Genomic DNA, 14,099 nt, shown 5'->3' with positions numbered 1-14,099 from the left:
ACTCACACTGGCGAAATTTATACTTTATTGTTGAATACCATCAAAATCAATATTGCAACCATAGAAACTGCCATTAAGAATTGTAGTGTCATCAAAATTACAAGTCTCAAGAGACAAAATAGCGTAACATTAAAGAAGGAAGACAATGGCAGCGCTATAAAGATGAGCACACCAGCATTAATAAAGTCGGTGCAGGAATAGTACTTCTGCAGGGCTCCTCAAGAATGCACATAATTTTGATGAGTGCGACTGTGTTTGATCTGTGTGAATTTGAGAGCTGTATCTGTAGGAAGTTATATTCTCTGTTTGCTTTAGCTGCGCCCAGATATCATAGATTAACTCGTTCCGGCATGTATACAGTCATAACCTGTGTTTACCGTGTAGAGCTTCGGACAATCTTTTTTTTTTCTTCTTTTCTTGAGGTGCAGAAGCTTCTGGAAGTATTCGGAGAAGGAAGACTTAGATTACACACCCTGTCGCTTGGTGAATAACAAAGGGCGGATCATTGGGTAACACTATATAGCCCATTTCTCGCACAGATATATCTGTTTTTTATCGCATCAAACCTTCAGTGCCATTTGGAAGAGACCATCGCCTACAAATTTTGAGAACGAAGTTTCTTTGGTTAATTACAATAACTATCCCATGAAATCAAATAAGATAAAAAGCTCTTTTTTTCATATTACGACCAGAGGCGTATTCAGGACATTTTTTTCGGGGGGGGGGGGCACCTTTTTGATTTCGGGGACCACCCTTAAATGTGTAATTTTTCGCACTGCATACCATGACGAAACAAAATTGCGGGGGGAGGGGGGGCGCACGAGCCTAATGTGCCACCTCCTGGCTACGCCACTGATTACGACCGCAACCATAACTCAGCGTAGAATGTTGCACATTATTCCACTTTTCTATAACTATAGCGCATTAAGGAAGAGCTACGGTAGTGAAAAGTGCACGCAAGACGACAGTGTACTATTATAACGAGAGGCATATGAGGCTGCACATCTGTTTTCGTGTCTGTCAGCTGCACTAAGTGGCCGTGACGACCTCTGTCACCTGGCGTGCTTCGTTATGATGACTGAAAGTGCGGTGTCACATTCCTTTTTGAGTTTTGAAGTGTGTAGCACTTACACAATTAAAAAGATATTGCTCGCGAACTGTAATACTGATTCAATCCAAGCGCCCGTGTTTTGCGATTGCCAAATGGCACCATCAATAAAAATACCAGCACTTTTGGAAAACGCTGCCACAGCGACTGCTGATTTTTCATACAGCATATATTTGTGAGGCATGTCGTGAAGGAGGTCTCCAAAAATGATTCTAACCGGTTGAAATTTTTCCGCTGAGGGCAGAACCACTCGTCCGTGGCAATTGGTGGAGGAGTAATTAAAAAATAAATAGGAAGGTGTAATTGCTACGGTTTTAGCGAACGTTATGCACATAGAGATCGGCACCAATTAGAAGACGCCAGCTTCGCAAATGATGGTGATTTTACCGTGCAAGGAAGGTTTTGCAATATGTCCGTAGCTTTAGCAAGAGTATACAGATGGGGCTGATTGTTTAGTACTCGTGCAACTGCTCTTTACGCCACCGCGTTTGTCTATAGTGGGCCCTATACCATAAAGTTTTCATAATTCACTCGATTTAGAGCAATACAAATGACAGGACTATACTGGCTGAGCACTGGACAAAACAAGAAAGCTAAATATTTTGGAAGATTATATACCTGGACCATGAAGTCGATGAATGTAACTGAAAGTAGGGATCTTCATTTCTTTGTTTACATCTTTCTTTCTTTCTTTCTTTCTTTCTTTCTTTCTTTCTTTCTTTCTTTCTTTCTTTCTTTCTTTCTTTCTTTCTTTCTTTCTTTCTTTCTTTCTTTCTTTCTTTCTTTCTTTCTTTCTTTCTTTCTTTTGTTTCTTTCTTTTCTTTCTTTCTTTCTTTCCTTCCTTTCTTTTCTTTCTTTCTTTCTTTCTTTCTTTCTTTCTTTCTTTCTTTCTTTCTTTCTTTCTTTCTTTCTCATTGTCGTAGAGCTTATGCAGTCTCAGAGGCTGCGCGTCTGTTGCATACAAGCTGGGAATGAAAACGGCTCTTGTCGCGGGGCCCGAATTGAGCGGAAGCCGTCTCAAAGAGAGAGAGAGAGAGATAGAGAGAGAGAGAGAGGGGACAAGTTGCACCCATATGACAATGAAAATGAATCAAAGGAAGAAGCGTATACCCGTTCATAAACCATGTAGTCTCGGGTTGCGTCTGCTGCAATAATCAACTTGAAAAAAAAAACGTCATGTATTGTCTGGGTGTACATCCAACTAACAATACGAATGCCGAAATATTTTTATTCGGTAACATAGTTTATCCGCCGTCTTTTTATGTTTACTGACATTATTGTTATCCTCCATTTCATGGTTCTGGGGAACACCTTAACCAACGACGATTCTCTTTTCATCTCGTGTTTATTTCAGAGACGACAGTTACCGGCATCGCCACCCGCCGCAGTTTCCATCTTGGCGCCCTCCATGGGCTCCCATACAGAGTCGAGTTCAGGTAATAGGCGACAGAGAGATGAAAAAAAAGTTATACCATTCACATAAAAGTTTACTCTTAAGAACTGAAATGACTTTGACAAGACTCTCAAGCCCATTGTTAAAGGCGCAGAGTATGCATGTCGATAAAGAAAACGACGCCTCGTTTTGAGGAATGCTGCCTACAGCAAGCGGACAACGAAATGACCGTAGCGCCAAGGGAAAAGGTTCTCCGGTCAAACATTACGTAAACATAGCTGTCAAAAAGCGCACCACTTCTAGAGTCAGCGTGACCTGGTGCTTTATACTTTGGTCACTTGTGAAATGAAAATATACAAGGGACAGAGTTCATTGAACTAACTAATCTGGCGAAGTTAGTAAGAACTGCTGTCAGGTGAATTGTCGCAGCTGTCACTTACGCGAAAAAGAAAAAGCGCTACCTGCATGCTTGTGCAGTGCATACAGGTGGCATCATGTGAACGAGAGTTTCGTATCGTGTTGCCAATAGCAATGTGATTTCAGTTATAAATGTTCAAATGCACAGGTATTGTTCATGCTCGTCACGAAGTGATTGTGACAAACACGAGCATGATTTGTAAATGTGAAGCATTTATTTGCGATACAAAGTGAGTTTGACCATTTCTAACTACCGACCTTTCTGTTTATCTAGCCGCTCTCGTGGTCACCTCCTTATGTTGATATATACGAAAACTGGCGTAAAAGGGTGCAAACGTATGAAAAACATGATAGGTAGGTCATGAAATAAACAAAATGACGTGTCCGTCACGTACCACCGTGAAACATTTTCCTACAGTCACGAGTGGCGCATACCCGCACACCTCGGCTTATGGTATGCAGGTATGCGCCACAAGTGGTTCTCATTCTATATCAAACTAGGAGAATAAAGTTAGATATTAGAGCCACTGCGTGTAGACTAGACACGAGAACGATATATCGCTTGTTATAGTTACGGATTTTAATTTAGCACACGAACAATTTGGGGAAATGCTGCTCCTATGACTCAACAAAATATAGTTTCAACAAGAATACGCCAACAGCAAGAATACGCCAACAACGAACGTTGCGTACATTAAGCCTCTATAAATGTTGCGTCTTTGCGCTAACGTGAGTATCGGCGTTACGTCGAACAATAAAATACCATTTGGACGTCAGTGCAGTCAATGTGCCTGGTAAGTCCATGACATGCCCATAACTACTCAAGTTACAAAGGACGCTGATCTACCTCGTAAGACTTGGCTCAAAATGCAGCTTATAGGCTACTAACTGCCCTTTACTATATACTGGCTGACTGCCTCACATGAAATCGATTTCGTTGATGCGTGGGACGTACCGAATATAAATAAAAATAGGCTGCGCTGGCGGGAAACTTTTTGTTCTTGAACAGTTGTTTGAACCCACTTCAGCTCGCCATTTCTCTCTCGCCCCGCCGCGGTGGTCTAGTGGCTAAGGTACTCGGCTGCTGACCCGCAGGTCGCGGGTTCAAATCCCGGCTGCGGCGGCTGCATTTCCGATGGAGGCGGAAATGTTGTAGGCCCGTGTGCTCAGATTTGGGTGCACGTTAAAGAACCCGAGGTGGTCTAAATTTCCGGAGCCCTCCACTGCGGCGTTTCTCATAATCATATGGTGGTTTTGGGACGTTAAACCCCACATATCAATCAATCGCCATTTCTCTATTCACCAGCTGTTCTGGAGCCGTTTTCTTAAATCAGTCATTTGCGGAAGCATTCAGTTGGTACGCGCTCCAATTTCAGTGAGTTCAACAACAACGATGGCCACAAGGTTATTGGTCTTTAACTCCTTTAAGAAACATGTGGTCTATACGAGGGAGGATGCATACGCAAGTCGAAAATTTTTTGGCTTCCTGGCTATGTCTAGCACAGTACGCGGTACCAGATTGAGAGTGTAGTAGATGGCTACGGATGAATTTTCAACGCCCGGTATTGTTTAATGTCTCCCCAAAGCGTGTGACACGACCCGGGTTACCAGGCAGGTCACCCACAAGAAAACACTCATGTACACTTGTTTTATGCACGTTGAACAACCTTAGGGGGTGAAAAATATTCTGCAGCCCTCAGCTTATCGCTCAAAGCTCCACGGCGTCCCTCATTTTTCTTCGGTTATGGGATGATTTGCATCGTTATACTGTGATAGTTGTAATAGAGCACTGGAAGAAATTTCCGAGAACTTCCTAAAGCCACTTTTGAAGGCTCTATAACGCAGAATTATTCTCAAGTACGGAATTATTCTAAAATGAGTATGAACTGATTCTAAAATGAGAAACGCCGAATAAAGATGGCAAGCTTAAGACAATGGCGAAGGCATACAAAAGTGTAGATACTATACGTATGATCCTCCTAAATGCAGACGTGTTTTTTTTTTGCTTTTTTTGCAAAAGCCGGACGAAAAAAAAAAAACAGATGTCATAGTAAACGAATTCTGCGCGTTGAGAGAAATCAAGAAAAATCGAAGCGTGTCAAATTTCTAATATCGGTTTGTATTTTTTTCCTTCCTTCGCTCACTTCTCAGGATAAGCAGGAATATAAGAGACAGTCAAGTCGCTGCTAACAAAGCTTCTAATAATAATACCTGGGGTTTGACGTCGCAAAACCACGATATGTGATTACGAGAGACGCCGTGGTGGAGCACTCCGCAAATTTCGACCATCCATCCATACGTGCGAAAGATTACTGCAGTATTCTTTCGCACGAAGCTTCCGCACCACGTTTATTTCAGAGATAAAGCAATAGGCCAACGCGGCAGGTAATGCCATTGTTCATTCTAGAGTGTGCGTTTCCTATACAGAAAACGACACACTTCGTACGTCGTTTGCGTGCGCATGGCGAGCTGTCTTTCATGGCCGCGAGAACGGCCAAAATGAATCGTACTCGAAGCGGAACGTAAACAGCCCTAGGACACATAAACAGGTGCATTCCCAACAAACATCTGCCCCACTCCAGTTTTTTTCCTCGTTCCTGGTACGTATAACAATACTAGATCTCGACGTTAATCATCGCTTTCTCATCGAACTTGGCGTAATGACGACTGCCGCGCACCCAAGTGCCGTACACGCCTTCCAGTTAAAAATATCGTGCAGGTATTGAGCGTGATACAATGCACTGTACGAGTGGCGGTTGACGTCATTAGGCTGGGTTTCGACAACTGTGCGCCAGACCGAGAAGCTTTTCGGAGCACGTAAATGGTGAAAGAAGTCAAGGTCCATCGCTTCTTCACCATTTGGGCAACTTACATTTGTATGCGTGACGGTCGCACGGAAAATTACGCAAAGGAACTTATAACAAACGAAATATTACAGCTATGGGGCCGGCAACGAATATTTTTTTTTTAAATGAAGAGACATCAGAGATCAATTATATCAAGGGTATCTATCAAGCATGCGACCCGGTGCACACATGACTGCTTGTCTTTGTCTTTTTTTTTTTGTATTTTTTTAATAAGTATGTTCATGAGCTATACCTAGATGTGAATGATTTCAAGCATACTTGTTGTGAGACATATCTCATCCGCTCACTCTGTATTAAGACATTATTAATAATTGTTGGTGATTTACGTCCCAAAACCACCATGTGCTTATGAGAGACGCCGTAAGTGGAAGGCTACGGAAATTTTGACCATCTGGTGTTCTTGTTGGAACGTTACCGTACAACAAAAGCTATATTTCAGAATCTGGGTCGAGATTTCAGTCATTCCGTCGATCAATACCGATACGTCTCTCTAAAGATGACGCTGAATCCCATCGAAAACTGATCCATAAAGCAGACATGAAAAGGGCCTTCTTTCAAATGGCCCAGTAGCTGACATTTTGCTCAAACTCGCCCTTCCCATGAATTATGCAAGATGTAATAGTCATTGGTATTATATTCTTTGCGTCATCCGAGCTATTTCCCTAACTAGTCAAATATACTATGGATGTCATATATATATATATATATATATATATATATATATATATATATATATATATATATATATATATATATATATATATATATATATATATATATATATATATCCTTAATTGAAAGTAAGTTATGTGGTGGCTTTCCAGTGTGGCGTCGCTTGTGTATGAGGACGTATGCAAGTCGCGTCGTCATTAAAAATGTTTTAACTTGAAATAAACGTTGACGACGTCAGCAAGGAGACGCCAATACAGTGACAAACCACGATTTCGTAAGAGCACGCACACTTCCGCTACGGCGCACAGTGCCTCCGGCTCGCGGGCGTTGACCGAGATGAAACGCCAGCATAGCTCTGCGTTTTTTGTTTGTTTGCTTTTTGTTTTGCATTCTATACTGCTGATTCGAGAAAGATATGACGGAGGGAAAGTGGTGGAATTGTAATAAATCGTGCCTGGGGCTACGAGAGTTTTTTTTTTTTTTTTACTGTAGGCTATAAAGATCGTTTTGCGACTGGCGTTTCGATGCGTGCGCATGACAAGTCCGAAGGTGCGACTATGTAACGCGCGTGGCCGACTCGCGCAAAAGATCCTCGCAAAGTCTTCGTGAGCGGAGGGTGGAATTATTATCCGGTAGTGCTACCTACCATCTTTATGGAACCGATTGGACCCAGAAAAAATACAGACACAAATAGGCTGACCGCTGCAACACTGCGGTGAGCAGGACAGTCGTGTGCGGAAGCGTGCTGCCGTTCACCCCTGCTTCTCAAGTGATTCGCGAGCGTCCCTGAAATCGAGTGGCGACTTGTGCGTTTTCGGATCACACAGAATACCTCCATACAAAAAGGTCCATCACACTCACGATAGTTCCAAGAGAGACAGAGATACGCTGATCATACAAGAGTGCATAAGCGTGCGTGGGTTGCCCTTTAGGGGGGGGGGGAGGCGAAGGTTTATCGCAGAACCCCCCCCCCCCCCCCCCTCAATTAAGGCAATGTATGGATCAGACATTGCCCCCACCTTTCACCCTTTTAGATGCTTAGGGGGTTGCCCCAATCCCCCTTTGTGCGCTGAGCCGCGGCACTACTGGGGATCGGCCATATACAACCACTTGGCTGCACAACTCACGGTGGTGTTGAAGTTGATGATACGGTCGTACCACTTGCACACGCTCATGTAGAGCTCCGTGACCAAGGCTGACACCGGCGCCATTGGCTGGCTCCTCCGTTCGCCCGCGAATCTGCCGTCGCACGTCGCCGCGGCTCGCGATTCTGTCAGCCCTCGCGACTTGCTCGACCGCTCGTATATTGTGTTTCCCCACACTGTGTGCGCACAACATGCGCGAGCGCCACGACGTATGACCTTGTCGCGAGCTCGACGAGAAGTTCCTCCGCGTTTACGTAGTGGACCTATGAGGGAAACGTACTGGTGGATATAAATAGTTCTGACCTGGAAGACAGCGACCATTGGCGACTATTACCAAACAGCACGTTCTATGTTCGTGAGCGATCATTTCACACAGCATAATTGCCGCCATGTACGCCCGCTGATCAGTCAATATTACCGATGCACCGTATACATTACGCCCCGTCGCAGTGGTCTAGTGGCTATGGTACTCGGCTGATGATCCGCATGCAGGTCGCGGGATCGAATCTCGGCGGTGGTGGCTGCATTTTCGATGGAGGCGAAAATGTTGTAGGCCCGTGTGCTCAAATTTTGGTGCACGTTAAAGAACCTCAGGCGGTCGAAATTTCCGGAGCCCTCCACTACGGCGTCTCTCATAATCATATGGTAGTTTTGAGACGTTAAACCTCACATATAAAAAAAAAACCTTATACATGAAGCTCTTCTTCAAGGGCCTACATCATAGACAAGTAACAATATATCAATATTCGTTCCGATTTGCTGAAGACACGCAGCCGTTCGATTGTCATATATGAAACTTATACCTGGAAAATTTTATAACCGATAAAGCGAAATGAACTATCCGCACAGTATTGTTTATATTTTAGGCGTTCGCGCACTTTCCAATTGTTTCTTTTCTTTTTCTTCTACTCCCCGCAATGGTACAATGTTTCATTTAATGGCTGATACATTCTGCTAAACAGGAGGACGTGGGTTTGATCACCGGGCACATTTCTATGTATACAGGCGGAGTACAAAAACGCTTGTGTTCTTCAAAGAACTCTCTGAGCCAAGGAGGTGAAGATAAATATAAAGTCATCCTATGTGGCGTACCTCACTTAGCTATCTCAAGGCGGGACGGTTCACTTGTTGGAATTGTGCAATTAGATCGACCAAACTAGTACTGAACCGCGAGTGTCATCACGCACGCACGCACGCACGCACGCACGCACGCACGCACGCACGCACGCACGCACACACACACACACACACACACACACACACACACACACACACACACACACACACACACACACACACACACACACACACACACACACACACACACACACACACACACACACACACACACACACTCACACACACACCGGCTCTGACACCAGGTAAGCGCATATGTACAACGCATAAACATATACGAAAATGTTTAAAATGATCCGGCACGCAGTCTGTACTCTCAGCCCTCCATTACCGAAGTCCGATGTCCTAACCACTACGCCACATGCTTTGCCGGTATTTGACATTTTAATGAGGTCCGTGTTAAGGAGCGGACTGACCATATATACATGTAGATTAGTCGAATGTCATTAAGTCCATCCTCCCCATCCCATTTCAATGCTTCAATAGCGATTGATTGTGGATATAACCTTTGCAATTAGCATATACGGTCGACCCCTCTCAATCCTCTCTCTCAAACAGGTTTTGATTCGAAAGGGCAATGGCTTCAATCAATGATTGACAGCTTTTGCACAAGATTTGCTCGATATTGACGCGATTGTTTTGTGCAGACGGAACAGTATAATTTTCGTCCGCGCAACAGAGACATGAGGATCGTGTGCCGTGACGTACTGCCCACATACAGCGAGACGCATGCGAACTGTACGTACTTTGAGGTGACAGCTAGTTGGACTGTATATATATTTATATAATAAGACGGGTACTTACGGCCATTATGGTGCTCGAGACATTCTTCCTTTTCGCCTAACTACGGCGATACTGTGCCGCGTTTGTTGCTTTCAAGCGGACTGTACAACCCACTACGGAGGACATGCCAAGAAATTATTGGTGTATGTTACCTATTTTTTCGTTGCAGTTTCTGCTTTATATTTGAAGAAAATTGTGATGGCTATAGCTACATCATTCGCCCCATCTTCGCTTGCGTTCTCTGCACCCGGCTTCGATGACATTCGCAGTGTCCCGCGCAAGGTACCGCATCAAGATTTTTTTTTTCCAAAATATTTCCTCTTTGCCAACGTGAGTTTAACTCAGACTGGGAGATGGTCTTACCTGAAATAGTGCGACCTCAAGCTATGAAGCACGACACCATACAGCAACTGGTCTACCTGGATAAGCATGCACAGAATTCCCCTTCAAAAAAAAAAAAAAGGGGGGGGGGCGGTCGTCTCAGTTCCCCCATTTTTGTTATGCCAATGTATGGGGGGGGCAAGTTGTGCCTCCCCTCAGGTGACTACAGAAAACACCCCCCCCCCTTTCCCTCCCCGTAGTACCGCGTAGAACCTGCCCAACGGGTACGTGCCTCAGCATTTCACTTTGTTGCGAAGACAGTCTTCGGACAAGAGACCTAAGCGGGCCAGTTTGCCAGGGGAGGGGAGGTGATCACGATAACATTTAACTTTTCATCATGACACCTTTGTGAAAAATAAAGTGTATTGGAGAATTTATAATATAGGTGTGAAGAAAGCAAATTGGGTGAAAAAATAACTTTCCGAGGACCGGGACCGAACCCTACAACCTTCGGATAAGGCACCCGATGCTCTGGCTACCAATTGAGCTACGGCGGTGGTCGTCCCCTCTTTTATGTACACGCTAACCCTTGTTAGCCAGCTTGCTTGCTTGCTTGCTTGTGCCTATGTTTTGGATCGTACCCACTACGGGGGATTGGCCTTTAAACTGGCTGTTAATAAAATGGGGATAAAAATTTTCAATATGATGAAGAAAGATGAAATAATCAGATATCTAGGGAATATTAAATTCAACAATCAAGGTCACATAGCATTGGCACAATGAACGATAATCTTACTAGTATCATCAAAGAGTGTGCAATGGAAGTTGGAGCTACAATCACTCGACAGGACACTGGAAAACTTCCAGAAGAGGAAAAAATTCATTAAGAGATGACAACACACGAAGGCCTCAAATACAACTGACAAAACAAGGCCAGTGAAGCTTTCAAAGTTAATGCATAGGTGTAAGGTATCCGACATCAGAAGGTATATAACATAGAAAGAATCTAGCAGGCCCGTAAAAAGCGGCACAAGCCTAAAACTGTGAAATAAAACTAGTGCATAGCCTAAAATGGATGTATGCATTATCATGAGACAAGAAAGGCAATGTCACCACAACTAATAAAGATATCATAGTTGAGGTGGCGGAGGAATTTTACAGAGAGTTGCACAGAAGCCGAAACAACCAGGATAATGTCGTAAGAAGCAATAATAGCCCAGAGGAGTTTTACGTCCTACCATGACAGAGCCAGAAATGAAAGCCTTAGAAGGTATGCAAAGAGGCAAAGCCGCTGGTGATGATAAGTCAACTACGAAAAAGCTGAAATATGGCGGAGAAATTGTGTTAGAAAAACTGGCCACCTTATATACGAAGTGTCTTGACGGGAAATGTACCAGAATCTTGGAAGAACGCCAACATCATGCATCCTAATCCATAAAAAAGGAAGGTTCAAGGACCTTAAAAAATTAATGGTCGATCAGCTTACGGCCCATTCTCTACAAACTATATGCAAAAATAATAGCTTATAGAATTAGGCGACATTAGAGTTGAATCAACCAAAGGACCAAGCAGGATTTCGTACAGGCTACTCCATAATAGACCATATTCATACTATCGATCAGGTGATAAAAAATGCGTTGAATACTACCAATATCTACACATAGCCTTCATAGATTACGAGAAAGATTACTGAGTCGACACATCACCAGTAAAGCAGGCACTACAGAATCGGGGCATCGACGAATCCTACATAAACATCCTGGCATAAATCTACAGTGGATCCACAGCCACCACAGTTCTGCATAAAGATAGCGACAAAATCCCAATATGGCTGTAAGGCAGTCAGACACGATCTTTCTAATGCTATTCACTGCGTGTTTACAGGAGAATTTCAGGTCCACATGTTGGGAAAAGTTAGGGATAAGAGTTAATGGAGAGTATCTTAGTAACCTGCGATTCGCTGATGACATAGCTTTGATGAGTAACTCAGGGGACCAATTTCAGCTCATGATTACTGAACTGGACATGGAAAGCAGTACAGTAGGCCTTAAAATTAATATCCACAAAAATAAAGTAATGTAAAACAGTCTAGGCAGAAAATAGCACTATGCGATAGGTGGAGAGACGCTGGAAGTTGTAAAGGAATATGTCCACTTAGGACAGGCAGTAACCGCGGAGCCGAACCATGAGAGTGAAATAACTAGAATAAGAGTGGGTGTGGAACACATTCAGCAAGCACTCTGAAATCATGAATGGTAATCTACCAGTAGCCTTCAAGAGGAAGGTATGTAACAGCTGCATCTGGCCGATACCCACCTATGGAGCAGAAAACTAGAGGCTTACAATAAGGGTTCCGCTTAAATTGAAGACGACGCAACGAGCGATGAGGGAAAATGATAGGTGTAACATTAAGATACAAGAATATGGGAGATTGGGTTTACATATATTAGTTGAAATCAAGAAGAAGAAATAAACATTAGTCGGGCACTATAGTGCGTAGGCAGGATAACCGTTGGTCATCAATGGTAACTGACTAGATTCCCAGAGAAGGCAAACCCACGAGGGGGAGACAAAAAGTTAGGTGGGCCGATGAGATTTAAAAGTTTGCAGGTATAACGTGGCGATGAACCAGGTTGATTGGCGATTCATGGGAGGGGCGTTTGCCCAAGTGGGCGTAGTCAGGCTGATGATGGTATTGATGGTCACAAATAAAGTAGGTACAGAACTATTAATTGAAATGAATAAATTGATTCTAAAGAACTAAATTTCTGCTAGGAATAACCTAACAAGAAAATGTTTTTGTGTCTCTAAGAAATTCGCAAGCCATATGGCAAAACACGGCAGTTAGTCCCTTCGTCCACTTTACTTCCTTCACATCTACGTCATAATAGTTGGTTAGCGAAATCTTCGCTCACGCAAAGTATTGGGGGTCATGGCGCTCGTCTGCGTCGACTTCCGGTTTTATATGCTGTGGCGCCCGACTGACATTCCGGCCAGCGCCGTCGCTTTCTGCGTTTTCCACCTAGCGCTCGAGGGGGCCTTTTCTAACAAAATGCTGCAGGATGCATTGGAGTGCTATTAAGCTTAGATGAATAACAAATGCAGTCCCTACGAGATAGTTATAATGGTACAGGCGGTAATTTCTTCATTGAAGCAGCACGCACTTCAGGACACATGCATATTGTTTTGCAGCAAAGGGCGTTTTCGCGCATGTTTCCTCGCGTACAAAAATTTTTCTGCGCATCGTAGCATCATAAAACATCTGTCCATTTTTTTCATGTGGCTCACTCGTAGAAATATTTTACTTTTGTGTTGCAAACGTACCGTCTCGGGTTAGATATAGCGAATGGCAACAGTAAACACTTTGTTATTCTTAAAATCAAATTCGCATGGAGTTTCGTGGCGTTTCCTTTTCATACGCCCCTGAATCTCCGTTGACGTGTCATTCCCTCTGTGTTTCAATACATGCTCAACATACATTTGTGGAACAGCCTATAAGAATATGACTCGGAGTACAACGCAGTTTACTGGTACTTCATGCTTGCAGGTCTGGCATAATATAGACGTTATACCATGCAACTAGTGGTCTAGTGGCTAAGGTATACTCAGCTGCTGGCCCGCCGGTCGCGGGATCGAATCTCGGCTGCAGCGGCTGCATTCCCTATGGAGGCGGAAATGTTCTAGACCCGTGTGCTCAGATTCGGGTGCATGCTAAAGAACCCCAGGTGGTCGAAATTTCCGGAGCCTTCAACTATGGCGTCTCTCATAATCATATGGTGGTTTTGGGACGTTAAACCGCACATATCTATCAATCAGCTTTTTATCCCTGATGATCCGTCGTACTGAGAAGCTATTAGGCGTGCAACTTATCGCAGAACGCGTAGTTGTCGAGCGAGCAAGTGTACGTGCCAGCACTGAACATGTACCACAACTCCGACGGCGCTATCGGAGCGCTTCGCCACAATGCGTTTTCTCCAGAGCTGCGAAGAATGCCGATTCGACGCATGTCACGTTACTTTAGGCATAAATTTTATATATTTCATTTCATTTTATGATCCATTCAATCACGCTTCGTGATCCATTCAATCATGAAGCGTGATTGAATGGATCACTCGGAGCAAATTCTCGTCTCTTCTTCGTGCCGCTCGAGGTCTTTCTGGCACAGCGTTGCGGCGTGGTCTTTCTTGCGGAGAGGCTGATATCGTGCACGAAACTTCTTGGAGTTAAATTTGCGTCGTGATCGCACTCGATCACGC

The 14,099-nt window shown here is 43.9% G+C and overlaps 2 protein-coding genes across 12 annotated transcripts in view; one reads left to right on the top strand and one right to left on the bottom strand.

Moving 5' to 3' along the window:
• Positions 1-9,633, bottom strand: part of LOC119176405 (peptide methionine sulfoxide reductase) — a 39,021-nt gene extending 29,388 nt beyond the window's left edge. The window contains exon 1 of one of the 2 annotated variants that reach the window (XM_075877583.1): positions 9,544-9,633. Coding sequence is in view for 1 of the 2 variants with exons in the window: in XM_037427666.2 (XP_037283563.2) it covers positions 7,585-7,923 (339 nt within the window). In the remaining variant the exon portion in view is untranslated. Of the gene's footprint in view, positions 1-7,584; positions 7,979-9,543 lie in introns of those variants that run through there. The other variant, XM_037427666.2, reaches the window with a different exon arrangement.
• The window catches only part of LOC119181551 (protein FAM210B, mitochondrial), a 375,755-nt gene that overhangs the window by 62,599 nt on the left and 299,057 nt on the right, over positions 1-14,099 (top strand). For 7 of the 10 annotated variants that reach the window (XM_075877594.1, XM_075877586.1, XM_075877587.1 and 4 more), the window contains one exon: positions 2,463-2,544. The exons of 2 other annotated variants lie outside the window; for them this stretch is intronic. In XM_075877594.1, coding sequence (XP_075733709.1) covers positions 2,463-2,544 — 82 coding nt within the window. Of the gene's footprint in view, positions 1-2,462; positions 2,545-9,691; positions 13,861-14,099 lie in introns of those variants that run through there. One more of the 10 variants, XM_075877589.1, reaches the window with a different exon arrangement.

The sequence above is a fragment of the Rhipicephalus microplus genome, chromosome X, assembly GCF_043290135.1.
Source record: "Rhipicephalus microplus isolate Deutch F79 chromosome X, USDA_Rmic, whole genome shotgun sequence".
Taxonomy (NCBI): Eukaryota; Metazoa; Arthropoda; class Arachnida; order Ixodida; family Ixodidae; genus Rhipicephalus; species Rhipicephalus microplus.
This window is presented reverse-complemented; position numbering and strand designations above follow the sequence as displayed.